This window comes from Crinia signifera, chromosome 9 (assembly GCF_055691185.1).
Source record: "Crinia signifera chromosome 9, ASM5569118v1, whole genome shotgun sequence".
NCBI classification, from domain to species: domain Eukaryota; kingdom Metazoa; phylum Chordata; class Amphibia; order Anura; family Myobatrachidae; genus Crinia; species Crinia signifera.
Genome location: NC_139225.1, coordinates 7,917,203 through 7,937,295, shown reverse-complemented (window position 1 = coordinate 7,937,295; position 20,093 = coordinate 7,917,203). Strand labels below are relative to the sequence as shown.

Sequence of the window (20,093 nt, the reverse complement as noted above, 5' to 3'; positions counted from 1 at the left end):
GAACGCAGCACAAATTTGTTCTCAAAATGGGCAAAACCAGGTGCACTGCAGGTGGGGTAGATGTAACATGTGCAGAGAGAGTTAGATTTGTGTGAGTTATTTTGTTTCTGTGAAGGGTAAATACTGGCTGCATTATTTTTATACTGCAATTTAGATTTCAGTTTCAACACACCCCACCCAAATCTAACTCTCTCTGCACATGTTACATCTGCCCCACCTGCAGTGCACATGGTTTTGCCCGTTTTGAGAACAAATTTGCACTGCGATCAGATCTGAATAAGGGCCACTGAGTGAGAAATAACTGCATAATATTCAGATAATACAGAGATCTTGGTTGCATATATCTGCAGCTATAGGGCTAAGCCCCCAGGCCGTATGTCAAGGCGTCTCTGTGTCACTGGGGGACCCTAACACTGGGTATGGGTCTGGGTTTGGGCCCCCATCATGCCGGCATAGGCCGATCACTCCAGGACAGCACACAAATGAAAATTAGTGGGGGTTGTGATTAAAATGCAAAACATATACAATGTGATAAGGAAAACATTTACTAACATTTGCTAAAAGCAGTGGTGTAACTAGGTGCTACGGTGCCCGGAGCAAGGGCATGTTTCGATTTGTTGGTGGCGAGGCTGTTGCGCAGTAAAAAAGGGGTGTGGTCTAACATTACCGCAAACCGTAATGTCCATTGCACATTTTAGCGAACTTTGTAATATACCACCCACCATAATACCACCCACCATAATACCCATTACATATAATACCACACACCATAATGCCCATTACATATAATACCACACACCATAATGATCATTACATATTATGCCACATAAGTGCCGCTTACCTACATGCTCGTTACTACGGGTTTCATGCTCAATGCCAGGGGTTTCAATGTTTCATACTCGATGCCAGGGATCGCATGCTCTCTGCCAGGGGCTGCATGCTGTATGCCAGAAAGACTCCAATGTCCAGTAGAAAGGGGAGCAGGTGAGCTATGGGGAGCCGGCGGCAGAGTGCATGGCTCCGGCGCCCTGTGCTATTGCAGTGCCCGGGGGTTGTGCTCCACCGGCTCCACCCTATCTATGCCACTGACTAAATGTTTACAGATGACTTAACCTATATAAGTAAATGTTATCTGAAAAATACATTTCATTCAGTTGATGTATTTATAAAATAAAAATGTTCTAAATGCTGCCTGCCCAAGTGGTATTTTGCTGTGCTTTAGCTGACCCCCGGTTCCATCACATATCTGTTTGGATACTCTAATATTCAGTCTAACTTGTAAAGAATCCATTATTTTATGGTGAAAAATGAGTGTCTGTACTGTAGTTCACAATTGCTTTGTCTGTCTGAATGATTAGAAGTTGGTCTTCGTACATTGGACCATGGGGTGCATTCTTGACCCTAAAGCATAGTATGAAATGACTGAATATTATCTGTTGTATACAATCATGCACCTTTCTTTATTCAGTAGTATATATTGTATATCAAAGCAGGTTTTAACCAGTAAGTTATTTGGGGTTACTGATATCCAAGGTCATGAATGGGGAATTTGATTTCTTTGAGAAGACTACAATACATTAAAAAAAAAAATACTTTTTATATGCGCCTTTGTTTACATATTTTTTCTGCTCTCTCTCTCTCTCTCTCTCTCTCTCTCTCTCTCTCTCTCTCCATGTCGGCACTCCCAATTTTTTGTGTATTCACCTTGGTGCCCTCCTAATGGAACTCACGTCCCACATACGTACTCCTTCCTTGAGACGGCACTCATTGGATTTCAACACCAGACGAATAAACATCCAACACAGTTGGATATATATATAATATATATATATACTAGGTGATTCATCGCGCCCTCCGGGCGCTCTTCACACCGTTGTGAGGGGCTTCGCCCCATCAGAAGTGGCAAAGTATTTGTCCTGAATTTAGTCATGGATGTGTGTGTATGTGTGTGTGTATTGTGTAGTTTTGGAGGCATGGATGGGTGTGATTTTTTGTGTGTGTAGTGGTGAGTATTGGACACATGGATGTGTGTGTGTGTAATAGTGAGTATTGTAGCCATGTAGGGGTGTGTGTGTTTGTGTGTAGTAGTATTGAGTATTACAGGCATGTGTGTGTGTGTGTGTGTGTGTGTGTGTGTGTGTGTGTGTAGTTGTGAGTATTGGAGGCATGGATGGGTGTGTGATAAGTTGTGAATATTGTAGGGATGGTTGTTTGTGTGGGTGGATGTAGATGTGAGTATTGGAAGCATGGATGTGTGTGATGAATTCAGGGTATTGTAGGCATGCATGCATAGGTGGGTGTGTGTAGTTGTGAGTATTGGAGGCATGCCTGGGTGTGTGTAGTTGTGAGTATTGGATGAATGGATGTGTGTGTAATTGTGAGTATTGGAGTTATGGATGGGTGTGTGTGTGGGTATATTTGTGAGTATAGCAGCCATGGATGTGTGTGTGCGTATTTGTGAGTATTGGAGGCATGGATGGGTGTGTGTGTAGTTGTGAGTAGAGGAGGCATGGATGGGTGTGTGTGTGTGTGTAGTTGTGAGTATTGGAGGTATAGATGTGTGAGTATTGTAGGCATGCATAGGTGGGTGGGTGTAGTTGTGAGTATTAGGGGCATGGATGGGTGTGTGTGTGTGTGTAGTTGTAAGTATTGGTGGCATGGATGGGTGTGTGTGTATTGTGTAGTTTTGGAGGCATGGATGGGTGTGTGTTTATGTGTGTGTAGTGGTGAGTATTGTACACATGGATGGATGTGTGTGTAATTGTGAGTATTGTAGCCATGCAGAGGTGGGTGGGTGTAGTTGTGAGTATTGGAGTCATGAATGGGTGTGTGTGTGTGTGTGTGTGTGTGTGTGTGTGTGAGTATTGGAGGCATGAATGGGTGTGTGTGAGTGTGTGTGTGTGTGTAGTATTGAGTATTGGAGGCATGGATGTGAGTGTAATTGTGAGTATTGGAGGGATGGATTGGTGTGTGTGTGTGTGTGTGTGTAATTGTGAGTATTGTAGGCATGCATAGGTGTGTGTGTGTAGTTGTGAGTGTGTTTGGCATGTGTGTGTGTGTGTAATTGTGAGTATTGTAGGCAAGCATAGGTGGGTGTGTGTAGTTGGCATGGCTGGGTGTGTGTGTGTATTTGTGAGTATTGTAGGTATGGATGTGTGTGCGTTTGTGTGTGTAGTTGTGAGTATGGGAGGCATGGATGGGTGTGTGTAGTTGTGAATAAAGGAGGTTTGGATGGGTGTGTGTGTAGTTGTGAGTATTGGATGAATGTGTGTGTTTGTGTGTGTGTGTGTGTAGTATTGAGTATTGTAGGCATGGATGGATGTGTGTGTAGTTGTGAGTATTGGAGGTATGGATGTGTGTGTGTAGTAGTGAGTATTGAAGGCATGGATGGGTGTGTGTAGCTGTGAGTGTAGGAGGCATGGATGGGTGTGTGTGTGTAGTAGTGAGTATTGTAGGCATGGATAGATGTGTGTGTGTAGTTGTGAGTATTGGAGTAATGGATGTGTGTGTGTGTGTGTGTGTAGTTGTGAGTATTGGAGGCATGGATGGGTGTGTGTGAAGTTGTGAGTATTGGAGGGATGTGTGTGTGTATGTGTGTAGTTGTAAGTATTGGATGGATGTGTGTGTGTAGTAGTGTGTATTGTAGGCATGGATGTATGTGTGTGTGTAGTTGTGAGTATTGGAGGGATGGATGGGTGTTTGTGTAGTTGTGAGTATTGGATGGATGTGTGTGTAGTGAGTATTGTAGGCATGGATGGGTGTGTGAGTAGTTCTTAGTATTGGATGCATGGATGGTTGTGTGTGAGTGTGTGTGTGTAATTGTGAGTATTGTATGCATGCATTGTTGGGTGTGTGTTGTTGTGAGTGTGGTAGGCATGGCTGTGTGTGTGTGTGTGTGTGTGTGTGTGTGTGTAGTAGTGAGTATTGGAGGCATGAATGGCTGTTTTTAGTATTGAGTATTACAGGGCTGGACGGGTGTTTGTATGTGTGTAGTTGCGAGTATTGGAGGGCTGGATGGGTGTGAGTGTGTGTGTGGTTGTGAGTAATGGAGGCATAGATGGGAGTGTGAGTAGTGGAGTTATGGATGGGTGTGTGTGGGTATTGGAGGCATGGATGGGGGTCTGTATTTTTGAGTAATAGAGGCATGGCTGGGTGTGTGTGTGTTGTGGTAGTTGTGAGTATTGCAGGGTTGGATATGTGTGTGTGTGTAGTTGTGAGTATAGGAGGCATGGATGGGTGGGTGTGTGGTTGTGAGTATTGTAGGCATGGATGGGTGTGTGTGGTTGTTAGTATTGGAGGGATGGAAGGGTTTGTGGGTAGGTGTAGATTTGAGTATTGGAAGCATGGATGTGTGTGTGTGTGTGTGTGTGTGTGTGTAGTTGTGAGTATTGGAGGCATGGATGGGTGTGTGTAGTTGTGATTATTGGAGGGATGGATGGATGTGTGTGTGTGTGTAGTAGTAGTAGTAGTAGTGAGTATTGTAGGCATGGATGTGTGTGTGTGTGTGTGTGTGTGTGTGTGTGTGAGAGAGAGAGAGTGTAGTTGTGAGTATTGTAGGTATGGATGGGTGTGTGTGGTAGGTAGTATTGGATTTCCGGATGGGTTTGTGGGTGGGTGTAGATGTCAGTATTGGAAGCATGGATGTGTGTGTGTGTAGTTGTGAGTATTGGAGGCATGGATGGGTGTGTGTAATTGTGAGTAATGTAGGGATGGATGTGTGTGTGTGTGTGTGTGTGTGTGTGTGTAAAAAGCATGTTGTTGTGTTATTGGTGAAAGATACTAAAGAGTAGTGTGTAATACAGAGTTTTGAAGGCACCTTGAATACTGTACATAGAAGTGTTTCAATAGATTTGTGAGTATTGAAGGTATGGATGGGTGTGTTTGTGTGTGTGTGTGTGTGCATTTTGTAGTATTGGATGCATGGATGGGTGTGTGTGAAGGCATAGATGTGATTTTGACAATGACGTTGGGGCATCAGTGTCCAAAGGTCGTAAAGTGTGGTGTGTTATAGTGTGTGTTTTGAAGGGAGCTGAAATGGAAAAGTAGTTGTGAGTATTGGCGGCATGGATGGGTGGGTGTGCGGTTGGTAGTATTAGAGGCATGGATGGGTGTGTGTTTGTGTATATGTGTGTGTAGGTGTGAGTATTGAAGGTATGGATGGGTGTGTTTGGAGTTTGGGGTGCAGGGTGTCACGCCGCAGGTATTGGTGTCCAAAGAGGTGTGACAATATAGTGGGTGTTGAAATGTTGAAGGGAGGAATGTTGTGTAAGAAGAGGCCTTAGTAGTGTAGTGGTATGGGGTAGTTGTGAGAATTGGAGGCATGGATGGGTGTGTGTGTGTGTAGTTGTGAGTATTCGAGGCATGGATGGTTGTGTATTTGTGTGTGTGTATATGTGTGTTTTTTTCTGATGATTGGAGGTATGGATGGGTGTGTTTGTACTTGTTAGTATTGCATGCACGGATGTGAGTGTGTGGTTGACGATGTAGTTGGTGTGTAAGTGTTCCGACGTTGTAAAGTGTGAGTTTGTAAGGGTCATGTAAGGAAATGGAAATATTTGAACACATAAATTGAAGTGTGTGAAAGTTTCTGAGTTATGAACTGTTTAAGGGAGTACAGTTTGGTTAGAAGAGATGTTGTTAGTGCAGTGGTATGGGGTGGTTGTGATTATGGTAGTCATGGATGGGTGTATGAGTGTGGACTTGTGAGTATTGTAGGCATGGATGTGTGTGTGTGGAGTCATAGCTGTGAGTGTTTGTGACAATCACGGTGGTGTATTAGTGCATCAGTGGTCAAACGTAGTAAAGAAATGCAAAAGTAGTTGTAAGTATAGGCGGCATGGATGGGTGTGTGTTTATGTGTGTGTATATGTGTGTGTAGGTGTGAGTATTATAGCTATGGATGTGTGTGTTGTGAGTATGGGGTGCTGGGTGGCACGCAGCAGGAACTGGGCTGAAATGGAAGTTAGCTGTGTTTGTCGATAACTTAGAGGTGTAGTGGTATGTGGTGTTAGGTAGTACTTACCGATGGGTGGGTTAGAGTTGTGTTCTGTGGCAGGCGTCACGTCAAATGTGCAGTAGGCGGCAGCAGGTCGTAGAGGGTGGGGTTGTAGGTGGTAGAGGGTGGCGCTTTTAGGCAGCAGGTTGTGGAGTTTCTTGAGGGGACCTTAAAGCAAAATCAAATATTAGAAGACACGAATAACAGACCCTCGGAAAATGGCTGCCCCCATAATGCTGTATGGGGGCAGCCATTTTCCGACGGTGTGTTATTATTGGTGCCGGAGCCGGGTAGCGTCCGTCGCCCGACACTGTTCAGCGTGTCTGGGGGGTGGTTTTTTTGGTACTTGTTTCCTAGCACGGCCACACCGATTAAGATCGGGGTGGTCGTGCTGAAAAAAATCGGGTCGATCGCATCGCATGCGATTTGGTCGCATGCGATGCGATCGACGCGACCGACCGATTTTTGACCCGATTTTTTCATTAAATCCAATGTAAATTGGGTCCCTGGGACCCAATTTTACATTGGATTGAATGAAAAAAATTCCAAACCCCCCCAAATTGAAGCGCGTACACAGCGCCCCACGATAGACGGCAACCCGAAGCGTGGCGAGCGCAGCGAGCCCGCGAGGGGCGGCGGTACGCGTCCTCCGACCTTTTCATGCCCTACTATCCACTAGGGCGTGGAGTGAGAATAGAATAGTGTGGCGAGCGCAGCGAGCCACCGAGCCCGAAGCGTGGCGAGCGCAGCGTGCCCCGCGAGGGGACGCGGATACCTTCACAGGTAATCGCGTCCCTTCGCGGGCTTCACAGGTGTCCGCGTCGCCACGGACACCTGTGAAGCCCGCGAAGGGACGCGTTTACCTGTGAAGGTATCCGCGTCCCCTCGCGGGGCTCGCTGCGCTCGCCACGCTTCGGGCTCGGTGGCTCGCTGCGCTCGCCACACTATTCTATTCTCACTCCACGCCCTAGTGGATAGTAGGGCATGAAAAGGTCGGAGGACGCGTACCGCCGCCCCTCGCGGGCTCGCTGCGCTCGCCACGCTTCGGGTTGCCGTCTATCGTGGGGCGACGACGGGGACATTTATAATGTGAAATGGGTCATATTGACCCATTTCACATTTTTTTACATTTTTACACCATTTCAATGTTAAAAAATTTTTTAACATTGAATCCTATGTAAAAATCGGGTGCATCGCGTCGCATCGCGTCGGGACCAATGTTAATGGTCCCGACCGACGCGATGCCCCCGATATTTTACCGTTCCCGACAAGATTTCAATGTTAAAAATTTTTTTAACATTGAAGTCAATGCAAATATCGGGGGCATCGCGTCGGTCGCGTCGGGACCAATGTTAATGGTCCCGACCGACGCGATGCCCCCGATTTTTGTTTCCTAGCCGGCAAAATGGACCTGATTTAAAAAGAAATCGGGTCCATCGGGGTAATCGTGTCCCTTAATTAAGGGACACGATTACTTAAGATTGTGGCCGTGCTAGGAAACAAGTACCGTTTTTTTTAATGTGGCTTTGCCGGGGAGCGCTGTGGCAGGTAATGTGCCGCAGCGCCCCAGATCATCGTGTCGGGGGGCGGGGTTAGGCGGGGATTGGTTTTGCTGAAGGGGGGGCCTGGTAATGTCGCTGCCGGGGAGCGCTGTGGCAGCGCAGCGCCCCAGATCATCGTGTCGGGGGGCGGGGTTAGGCGGTCACCGGTTTTGCTGAAGGGGGGGCGCCTGGTAATGTCGCTGCCGGGGAGCGCTGTGGCAGCGCAGCGCCCCAGATCAGCGTGTCGGGGGGCGGGGTTAGGCGGGGACCGGTTTTGCTGAAGGGGGGGCCTGGTAATGTCGCTGCCGGGGAGCGCTGTGGCAGCGCAGCGCCCCAGATTCAGCGTGTCGGGGGGCGGGGTTAGGCGGGGACCGGTTTTTGTCGCTGCATGTGTGAGCAGCGTGTCGGGGGGCGGGGTTAGGCTGGGGCCGCTGTGGCAGAAGGGGGGGGGGGGCGTGTTAATGTTGAAGGGGGGCGGGTGAAATGTCCGGGGGGGGGGGGTGGGACGGCGCGCGTATATGAGGGGGGGGGCTGGGCGCGCGGAGTGTAGATGCCTTATGGGCGGCCAGGGAATGAGTGTGTTAGGGGAGGGGTTGTGGGTGGTGAGCAGGCGTGGATGGAGTTAGTGGGCAGGCATGGGGAGTGGTGTGCGAGGAGGGGTGTGTGCTTGTGGAGAACAGTAGGACGGAGGTGCCTTACTTTTGCAGTGTGGCTGACGGTGGATGGGCCTGTCAATCACCCGTGAAACCCCGCCCACCGTTTGCCACACTGCTTGACTGACAGATCTGGCTAAATATATAAGAGATTTATTTATTTATTTACAGTTTCTTATATAGCGCAGCATATTCCATTGCGCTTTACAATTGGAATATATATATATATATAAAAACAGGAGGCGCACAATAGTGTAGTACGTTTAAAAGTAGGGAAAGGTTTACTTGAATATGGATAAAAACACACTCACAAACATGATGTGTGTTAAATAAATTTAACACAAACAGCGCTCAAATGGGTAACAGTGGCAAGTCACCAGTTCCAAACGCTGCAAAGCTCCGGCATCCGATTTCCGGGTCCTGACGTCAGCGCACTTGGCTCGTCTGTCACCCACTGATGAAGTCTAACCAACGAAACTAGTCTGGGCAGAGTGGAGCGGACAGGTTATGTTTGTGAGTGTGCTTTATCCAGGGGTTAAAGTGGGGGGGAACGGGGTGGAACTGAGTTCACCACCTAAAATTGGACGTGGAACCAGTTTCATCTCCACCGCGGCCCTGCACAGTTAGTCCAACAGAAAAGCATTTTCCACCACCCATGTAAATAGGTGATTCAGGTGGCATTAGAGTCAACAAGCTGGAGCCGCCACCTCCTCCTCCTCTTCCTCCTACGATCCTGGTGTCTCTATGGTTATTTTCCACATATGGGGCCTTATTCAGATCTGAGCTCAGTACAAATTTATTTGGAAAATGGGCAAAACCATGTGCACTGCAGGTGGGGCAGATGTAATATGTATAGAGAGAGTAAGATTTTTGTGAGTTATTTTGTTTCTGTGCAGGGTAAATACTGGCTGCAAAATTAACCCTAGAATGTCTGTGTGCGTTTACATGTGGTAGGGAATATAGATTGTAAGTTCCACTGGGGCAGGGACTGATGTGACTGTTCATCTATTCTCTGTACAGCGCTGCGGAATATGTGTGCGCTATATAAGAAACTGGTAAAAAAATAATACATTCTTTATTCTTATAGGTAAACACATTCGTTCTTTTTCGAGTGGTCATGGTGACAATCTCCAGCGCCCGTAGACGTTCAAAGATGCTGACGCCCAACTGCAGCTTAGAAAAGCAGATTGGCATACAGGTCTGGTAAGTAGTTACATGGCAGAGAATAAGAAAATTATTACAATTAAGATAAAGGGGATCCTTCTGGGTGGCTGGCAATTGAGCTCTGGCACAATGCAGAATACCTGATTTTTAACTAAAAGTTATATTTATTACACCAAATATTATTGTGTATCTAGAAGTGTCAGTTTTGTAAGATTCATCTAATACATATACTGTATGTATATTGTATATGGTCTATAACAGGCATTCCCAACCAGGGTCCTCAAGGCACACCAACAGTGCAGGCTTTGTAGATATCCAGGCTTGAGCACAGGTGACTTAATTAGTGTCTGAGGGATTCTGATCAAACCATCTGTGCTGAAGCCTGGATATCACTAAAACCTGCACTGTTGGTGTGCCTTGAGGACCGTGGTTGGGAATGCCTGGTCTATAAAATGTGAAAAAATTGTGTTTATAATCTAGGGACTGAGTTGCGTGGATCTCTCATTATGGACGCAGAGTTTTCACATTTAGCACCTGCGCAGAAGCAAATTTTTGCAGTTTTGCGAATGTCCATCCTAAATGGAGTCAGACACAACGTGATGCGGTCATTTGGTTTACAGCAAGTTGGTCGACAATCATTAGGTCGATACCATTAGGTCGACATGGCTTTTGGTCTACAGACAATAGGTGGACATGGGGTTTTTGACTGTTTTCCGACCCGACATGTGCCGACAGGCGGTATTTCATGCCCTACCATCCACTAAGGCGTGGTGGGAGAATAAAATAGTGTGCAGATCGTAGCATAGTGAGGCACCGAGCCCGAAGCATGGCGAGCGCAGTGAGCCATGCGAGAGGACGCGGTACTACGTTTCAGTGTCCATGTCAACACGACATGTGCCGATAGGTGGTATTAAATGCCCTCCCATCCACTAGGGCATGGTGGGAGAGCTCAGCGAGCCATGCAAGGGGACACGGTGCACTTTAACCAGTGTCCATGTCGACCGTGTCGACATCCGGGTAACTAAACAGTCAAAAACCCCATGTCGACCTTTTGACTGTTGACCTAGACCATGTCGACCTAATGCTTGTTTCAACCTAATGACCTGTTGACCTTGATCCATGTTGACCTAAAACCATGTCAGCCTATCCCCATGTCGACCTAATGGTGTCGACCTAATGATTGTCAACCAACTTGCTGTACTCCAAATGATCCCATTCCGAAACAACTTGGCTGGATCTTTCAGTGAAATAGGGCATTGCAGGGTAGGAACTGGGCACAGCAGTCCCATAAGACTGCCCTGATTTGTGTGGGTTTTGTGGATGTGCATCAAAAGCTGCGGAGTTGTCACATGGGGACGGAAGGGTGTCTGATGAATACCCAACATGAGTACTATTGGTACAGTCTACCGTGGCTGGCATAAAATCAATGGGCACCACCAGGGCAGTCGAGAGGAATGCTGGGCCCCGGTAAAATTTTGGGGGAGTGGCCTGTGTGTGGTGTGGGTACCTCCCGCACTTAGGCCGCGCCCCCAAAATGTTAAGAGGAGGGTGAAAGAAAACTCTAAAAACTGTAATCTCAGAAGCAGCACACACCTACAGCATGTGCTGGGCTGACAGCAGGCTCAGCATGACTTCTCACACTGTCAGTGAGACACTCATGCTGAGCCTGCTGTCAGCACAGCACATGCTGTAGAAGTGTGTACTGCTGTTGCTACCCGGGAGGGACGGAGGGGGAAGGGAGGGGTCGGACCAGGGCCCCTGCGGGGCCCCTCCAGCAAGCCTGGGCCCAGGTAATTAGTACCCGCTCCCCCCCCCTCTCGGCTGCCCTGGGCACCACAGGTCTCTGCTTGCACACATACAAACCCCTATGTTAGGTGAACAGATGCTCGCAGTGCCGTAACCAGGTGTCAGGTTTTGAAATTACTGATTGGAACACAGGACACACTCATCTCACCATTTTCATTTCACCATTTTCCATTTTCCTTGTTTTATGCTTAAGTGACGATTTCTTCATAATTTTATAATTTCTTGCTATGTACGAACAGTCCAACCAGTATATTTCAAATGAATGCTGCATATGGCAGTTTTTTAGTTATTATAAATTTAGCCAATATAAATATTACTGCCCCCCCCCCATCCAATTAACCCCACAATCAATCTCTCCAGAGATTGTGGGGTCAATAGAATGGGGGGGGGGGGGGGGCAGTCATAACAAGAATTAGGTGCTCAGTAAAAGGAGACTCTTATTACTCTCTCCCCTAATCTCTGTTACTACAGACCCCCCTAATCTCTGTTATCTGTTATCATATTGTTTGACCCTCAAATCCCTGTTATTGGTGAGCGGGCAGTTGCTGATGTATTTATTGCATGCGATACCTCGGCATAGTGTATGGGGGCCTTAAGTCTGACCCTTTCCCAAATCTGCGACTCAAACAGGCTGAATGAGGCCAGCACTGTGGGGGGAATCTGTCAAATTTTGGAGAGAAATAAAGAGGAAAGAGATTCTGCCATTTTTCAAGCACCACCTGTAAAATGACAGAAGCAGATTACATGATTGGAGGGGGTACATTATCTGACATCACTTTTGGTGATTACTTGTAAAAAAAAGTCAAACTACCCAATAGTCCATTGCAGTTACTGTACTTAACCTGTGTTCTTTCTGCAGGGCCACCGCAAAACCAATCATCGTCCTTCTTCCCGTCCTGGGACTGACCTGGCTGTGTGGTGTTCTGGTGCACTTAAGTGTAATCTGGGCATACACTTTCATTTTTCTAAATGCATTCCAGGTATGAAATACGGCATCTATCATTTTTTGGCTTTTAATTATGAGGCTGTTTTATTTAAAGTTAATAATTTTAATGCTCCAGACTGGTGCTGTCTCCCAGTCCAAATTCAGGTACAGTACTTGCACTTCCCAAACTCTGCACTGACTCCAATGTCCCCATTCCTTTCTCTTAGAGCTGAGGACTTGTAAAGTGAAACTGCTAGAAAATATATTTTGCAGTACAGAAAAGGTGACCCCAATAGTGCACTGGCCTACTACTCCACTCCTGGTTTAGGGTAAGATCAATGGCGGTTTTTACCTATGGGCTGCAGCCCCTCCAGGTACAATCCGCCACTGTTTTCTACTTAATTGAAGCCAGATTCAGTATGTGAGACTGCTCTGGCTTCACTGTGACTGGCAGTGACTTCCTATTGAAAGTCCGACCTGCCAGTCACCCAAAGCAGTCCCATTGGGAGGTGTTCCCTCCCCCAGGAATGCCTCTATATGGGCTGCTGAGCGGTAGCCCATTAAAAACGGGTTCTGCGTATGCGCAGTTTCAGGACGATTCTGTGAATGCGCCGGACCCAGGCCCCTAACTGCACATGCGCCATTCCCGTGGCGGGTACCAAGACCGGCGATCAGGAGTGGCAACGGCGACTGGGACCAGGAGCACAGTGACGGCATCAGAAGTGGGAGGCCGCATTGCGGAAGCCCCCCTCCTCTGCAGGGGTCGGAGCCGCTGCTGGGTAAGTCAAAGTAGCCGATGATCAGTGGTTTTGACTAATGAATTTAAAGCAGCTACCGTGATGCTGAACCGCTAAGGGTTTAACATTATTTATTTTTTATTGCCATTTGAAAACCATCTGTCAAATAAATAAACCAATATTTAGTAAATCTACCCTTTTCTGTGTTCCTACCTCCCTGAGTATAACGCTGTCAATACGGAATGCCACTATAAACCGATACTATAATCTTTTGTTAATGACAATCTTTAGATAGCATACAAATTATATTACTAGTTAAAAGTCCATCAAAATGACGGCTTAGCCCCTAAGTGACCACAACATGATTAAACTTGAAATTAACTTTTCTAAACCGCAATATAAGGGACCGTCTAGTATCCTTAACTTCAGGAAAGTGAACTTTGATTTGTTTAGGGAATGTATAAATGAAGTAGAGTGGGTTAGTTTTTTTGGGTTGGATGGGGGTAGACGGGTTGGATGGGGGTAGGTGGGCTTCCTGGGACTTAGCTGGCAGTGCATCCAGTAACAGGGACTCAATTAATCAGCAGCAATGCTGGAAGACATCAGGCCTTGAAGCGGCTGTGTAGGGGGCCCTAATATCTTTTCTGGCATTCTCATATGCAAATGGCCCGGCTCCCCGCCCACACACTTGGGTGCGTACTCCCCTCAAACACTCTGTTCCCAGTGCCGCACACATCTGGCGTCTGCACATGCGCAGATATGCATATGCAGTCGCACGCCATCGGACCCCTTGCCATCAGGTGCGAATGGTAGGTACCTGAATAAGGCCCATTGTCTATTATCTATACCGTGTATGGCACTGCTCTGTCACTTAGTTTATCCAGCCAGCTTGCTGCAGCCTTTGGCTGATATTAACGAAAATTTGCAAACAGTATTGAGCTATTTGGTGGTCAAAAGTTACTGGAAATGACTGGAAATCAATTATTGAGATTACAATACTGTAGGAACAAGAAAAATGAAAGGTCAGATGTAATAAGCCTTTAAAAGTGATAAAAAAGAAGAGTGATAAACTACCAGCCAATCAGCTCCTATCTGTAATTTTTCAAACACAACCTGTAACATGGCAGTTAGGAACTGTTTGGCTGGGGGTTTATCACTCTCCATTTGTATCACTTTTCAAGCTTAGTACATCTGGCCGCACCTAAGACATTTTGTGATTTTAGTTTTTTTATAAATCAAATAAAAAAAATAAAAAATACAAAACCAAAACCGGATGATAAATTTGTAACAAAAGCAGCAAAACTGGGCTGGCACACATTTTTAATAAATGGATATATACTATATATATTGTTGGACAGCTCCCCTGCCAGATGCCCAGCAGCTGTGACTCCCCTTCTCTTAATGTCCTACATCAGGGAGAACTTGGCAGTTGTTCCAGAATCGAGCAGTGTGGGAGTGACCAGTGTTTCCTTTGAAGGACTGAGATTGGAGCGGTTTGGAATATTACTCTGCTGTGTGTATTAGGAAGGGGCACAGTTAGTGTTGATGAGATGCATTGCTTTCCGTGGTGCAGCTGATTTATTTGGCAAGGAGAGTAAAAAGGTGCATTGTAAATCAGGCTGAGAGGAGAGACAGTTTTTGTTTCAAAATATAATTAATCTGTGATGCATGGCCGAGTTCTGACCTAAACAGGCTTTGTGAGTTCTCTCCTCCTCACACTAATTTCTCTGAGTTTTGAGCAGCTGATAGCCAAATATTTGTTCAGATAAACAATTAAAATATTCTGTGTGAGAATGTATAAGCAAGGCACCATGAAATTTCTCAGTCCGGATAAGTCTGTAGTAAAAGTGTATACACACTAGGGGTGTGCACCAGACACTTTTCGGGTTTTGGTTTTGGATCTGTCTTTTTTTTTTTTTACATCATAAAAACAGCTAAAATCACTTTTTTTTTTTTATTAACCTCAATAACATTCATTTCCACTCATTTCCAGTCTATTATAAACACCTCACGATGTTGTTTTTAGGCCAAAAGGTTGCACCAAGGTACTGGGGTAACTGGATGACTATGGTGAGGGACAAGTGGGTGGCACAAGCAGGTGGAAGAGGTTCTAATGCAAGCTAAAAGAGTCCCAGCCTTCAACTGTACACATGTACACAATGTAGTATGCTCCAATCCCACTCCAGTGACAGGATGGATTCTCCACTAGCACTAGAGACAGGTTATGGCATAGGTTGACTCTTTTATAGAGCCAAGTATACTACATAAACCTGCAGTCTAATTACCCTGATCTTTAAGTCAGAGGTGATGTTATTGTGGTTAATGAGTCTGGTTAAGAAAATGAGCAAGATGTGTACAACTCTGCATACTGTATGGTTGAATGTACACATTTCTTTCCCAGCGCATATAAAGCTGGAGCATATCTGCCATTTTGAGTACATCTCTTTTTGGCCAGGTGACTCAATCAAAACACCTTTTCTTTGAAAATAAAACACATCAGCCAATTATTTTTATACTGAAGAAGCACAGGTCAGAAAGTTATTTACTGATTTGCATACGTATTCTGTACATGCATTAAAATTCTTTCTGTGAGTAAAACATTCTTTTATACACAAACTTACAGCATATCTTCATTGTGTTTCAATTTATAAAGTAATTGACTCATAAAAATGTGCCCTAAATGAAGATGATAGATATTCATACTCATTTAGATGTCCAATACTCGTAAACAACAACGCAAAATAAAACAAAAAGGTCAAAAAAACGAACAAACATCTACTTTAAACATTGCGTGGATCTGTTTCAGAAATTCACTTAAAAAGGGTCAACCCACATAGTTATAACATTTGTGCAGATAGCGACAAAACAATTCTTTGAGTCATAAAAGAAATAGTGAGGTCATTATTGAAACGAACGTTGGCGCTCACAACATTCGTTAACCTTTAACTTCACCAAGTTAGACATAGACACAATGCGCACACAAAACTGGAGGATAATAGAAAAAAAAAACTTGTAAATAAATATATTTTCTTACCTGCAGTTTGTCCATAAAATACATAGCGCAGGAATAAGATTATTCAAGAGTACTTCAGATTGACGATGACATGTGAATATTTAAGGTCAATTGCTTTGTCTCTGTTTCTATAAACTGTTTTATTTGTATTACTGCCTTATATTGTGTTTTTGCTGCTGGATTATTTTTCTAAAAGAGGCCTTGATAAATGTGAACAACTATAAGGCTGTTAAAAAAATGATGTTTTCCTACAGCCATGGAAGATGTCTGGAGAACAGAGGGCTGCAAAAAGGCATTGGAGGGCCACATGGTGTTACTGTGTATTTGTATAGATCTGGTTTAGTTGTTCTTATGCTGTCTATGACTTAATACTATCACAAAGTGAGTCTCTTATTGTTGTTACATTGATGCTTTTACTGGGATTTTTTTAATCTGCAAAAGTGGTCAGACCCAATAATCCCATACTCTCTTCCCACCAGTGACCAGGTGCAGTGGTAGCCAAGGACATGCAGTAAGGGAAGGCAGGGGAGGCAGTGGTTCACCCGTCATAAATGATTACAAAAAATCCAAAGATGATATTATAACTTATATAGGGGGAAATTTACTAAGATGTGTAGTCTACTTCACATGTGATGTTGCTATGAGCAACCAATCAGAATCTACTACTTATTTATGTAGCACCCTCTAGAACAGTGGTTCCCAACCCTGGTCCTCAAGTGCCCCCGACAGTGCACGTTTTCCAAGTCACCCAGCAGGTGCACTCATTATTCAGACACATTTTAAAAGATCCACAGGTGGAGCTAATTATGTCACCTGTGATTCTGTGTGGAGACCTGGAAAACGTGTACTGTTGGGGATACTTGAGGACCAGGGTTGGGAACCACTGCTCTAGAAGATAGTAGACAGGATCTGATTGGTTGCCCATTAAATTTCCCCCTCACTGTGTTCTAAATATCTTTTATTATTATTATTATTTATGAGGCGGGACACTTTGGGAAGGCTGGGAGGCAGCTGGAGCTGTGCCTCGGGCTGACAATTGTAAACTGTCATCAGCGGAGGGCGTGGCTAAGCCGCAGGGAGAAAAGAGGCTGAAAAGCCCATTTAAGATCAATGGGGAAGCGGCACCTACTCCTCTGCCTCAGTGACAGGGATGTGCCTTCAGCCCACCCCCAAAGCACGCCGCTGTCACTGAGACTTTAGGTATTAAAGTTCCATTCGAACTACAGTCTGGCTATATATATATATATATATATATATATATATATATATATATATATATATATACATATATATATGTATATACATATGTAACATAACCTGTCTTTAAAATATCAGAACATACTATACAACAAGGGATTAGCTACTATAAACATAGGTTGAACTAGATGGACGCAAGTCTTTATTCAGCCTCACCTACTATGTAACTATGTAACTACTGTATATATATATATATATATATATATAGGTACTCTTTACCTAGAACGGCGCCCGCGATCAGAATCGCGGGCGTCGGGGGTAAAAAATCGCGGTCATCGCGGGTAAATCGCGGGTACATCAAAATCGGGTACCCGCGATTACCGCGATTTTCCCATAGGGAACAATGTTAAAAAGCCTGATTGGCCGCGATTTTACTTTAAAATGCCTCAATGCCCGCGATTTTCACATAGGAATCAATGTTAAATGGGCTACAGAGCCCAAATAGCCCCAATTAACCCTTAAATGTCACCCCAATTTTTGTACGCCACCCCACAATCCACGCCAACCCGAAGCGTGGCGAGCGCAGCGAGCCCGCGAGGGGCGGCGGTACGCGTCCTCCGACCTTTTCATGCCCTACTATCCACGTCGGCGTGGAGTTGAGAATAGAATAGTGTGGCGAGCGCAGCGAGCCACCGAGCCCGAAGCGTGGCGAGCGCAGCGAGCCCCGCGAGGGGACGCGGATACCTTCACAGGTAAACGCGTCCCTTCGCGGGCTTCACAGGTGTCCGCGTCGCCACGGACACCTGTGAAGTCCGCTAGGGGACGCGTATAACTGTGAAGGTATCCGCGTCCCCTCGCGGGGCTCGCTGCGCTCGCCACGCTTCGGGCTCGGTGGCTCGCTGCGCTCGCCACACTATTCTATTCTCAACTCCACGCCGACGTGGATAGTAGGGCATGAAAAGGTCGGAGGACGCGTACCGCCGCCCCTCGCGGGCTCGCTGCGCTCGCCACGCTTCGGGTTGGCGTGGATCGTGGGGTGGCGTACAAAAATTGGGGTGACATTTAAGGGTTAATTGGGGCTATTTGGGCTCTGTAGCCCATTTAACATTGATTCCTATGGTAAAATCGCGGGCATTGAGGCATTGAATGCAAAATCGCGGTCAATTATGCTTTTTAACATTGTTCCCTATAGGAAAATCTGGTGATCGCGGGCATCGCGTCGCGGCCGTTTATGTACTGCCCGCGATGTCGCGATCACCGCGATGGGCGCCGTTCTAGGTAAAGAGTACCTATATATATTTATATATAAATAGGAGAGAGCGCTTCCTGGTGCATTAAAAGAGTAATTTATTAAAAGTCAAAGGAGTATGCAAACTCCACGATACTGCAAGATTTTGCTCGTACCTAAAAAGCTCTGTGGGCTGGCTACCACAAGGCCAGATTGCTACCCCTGTGGACCCGGGAGTATTACCTACATTGTGGATTGAGCCGCAGTCTGACCCAGGACTGGGGGGTGTGCCTTATACCCCTGTGTGCACAATCAGCGCTACAGTATCCAATTGCTATATATATATATATATATATATATATAATGGTACTCTTTACTTAGAAGGGCGCCCAAGATTTTGATCGTGGGCATCGTTAGTAAAAAATCTCGGGCATCTCGGGCATTGAATGCACTAAAAAATCGGGTGCGATCAACCGACGAGATGCCCGAGATTTCCCATAGGGAACAATGTTAAATGTCTCAATTGACCCAATTTTCCTGTTCAATGCCTCAATTGACCCGATTTTTCCATAGGAAACAATGTTAAATGGGCCACAGAGGCCAAATAGGCACCCTGAAGTGTATAATGGCCACCCGAATTGTTAACACCACCCCACGATCAACGTCAACCCGATGCGTGGCGAGCGCAGCGAGCCCGCGAGGGGCGGCGGTACGCGTCCTACAACCTTTTCATACCCCCACTATCCACGTCGGCGTGGAGTTGAGAATAGAAAGTGTGGTGAGCGCAGCGAGCCACCGAGCCCGAAGCGTGGCGAGCGCAGCGAGCCCCGCGAGGGTACGCGGACAGCTGTGAAGCCCGCGAGGGGACGCGGATACCTGTGAAGGTATCCGCGGCCCCTCGCGGGGCTCGCTGCGCTCGCCACGCTTCGGGCTCGGTGGCTCGCTGCGCTCGCCACACTTTCTATTCTCAACTCCACGCCGACGTGGATAGTGGGGGTATGAAAAGGTCGTAGGACGCGTACCGCCGCCCCTCGCGGGCTCGCTGCGCTCGCCACGCTTCGGGTTGACGTTGATCGTGGGGTGGCGTTAACAATTCGGGTGGCCATTATTCACTTCAGGGTGCCTATTTGGCCTCTGTGGCCCATTTAACATTGTTTCCTATGGAAAAATTGGGTCAATTGAGGCATTGAACAGGAAAATCGGGTCAATTGAGACATTTAACATTGTTCCCTATGGGAAATCTCGGGCATCTCGTCTGTCGCATCGCACCTGATTTTTTAGTGCATTCAATGCCCGAGATGGCCGAGATGGGCGCCCTTCTAAGTAAAGAGTACCTATATATATATATATATATATATATATATATATATATATATATATATATATATATATATATATATGGTCTTAAGCTGGGGGGCACAGCACTAAAAAACTCTGATCATGTGCGGAATCTTGGTGTTGTCCTGGATAATGGCCTGACACTTAAACATCAGGTGTCAGCCACAATCAAATCCTCATTCTTTCATCTGAGAAACATAGCCAGAATCAAGCATTTAATTCCCTCAGAAGACCTTCCTAAAGTCATACATGCATTTATATCATCACGACTAGACTACTGCAATGCTCTCTACCTGGGTCTTCCAGCAAAAGAATTGCAACGCTTGCAGCTGGTAAAAAATGCACCCGCCAGACTATTAACTAACCAGCCCCGCTCCTGCCACATAACTCCCATTCTCTACGCCCTTCACTGGCTACCTGTAAAATGGCGAATCGTTTTCAAGATTGGCTTACTCACTTTCAAGGCCCTACATGACCAGGGCCCAAGGTACCTGCA

At 46.1% G+C, this 20,093-nt stretch overlaps 1 protein-coding gene across 1 annotated transcript in view; it reads left to right on the top strand.

Annotated features, from left to right (window-relative positions):
- The window catches only part of ADGRD2 (adhesion G protein-coupled receptor D2), a 170,831-nt gene that overhangs the window by 75,957 nt on the left and 74,781 nt on the right, over positions 1-20,093 (top strand). The window contains exons 19-20 of the mRNA XM_083160480.1: positions 9,277-9,392; positions 12,019-12,139. Coding sequence (XP_083016606.1) covers positions 9,277-9,392; positions 12,019-12,139 — 237 coding nt within the window. The remainder of the gene's footprint in view (positions 1-9,276; positions 9,393-12,018; positions 12,140-20,093) is intronic.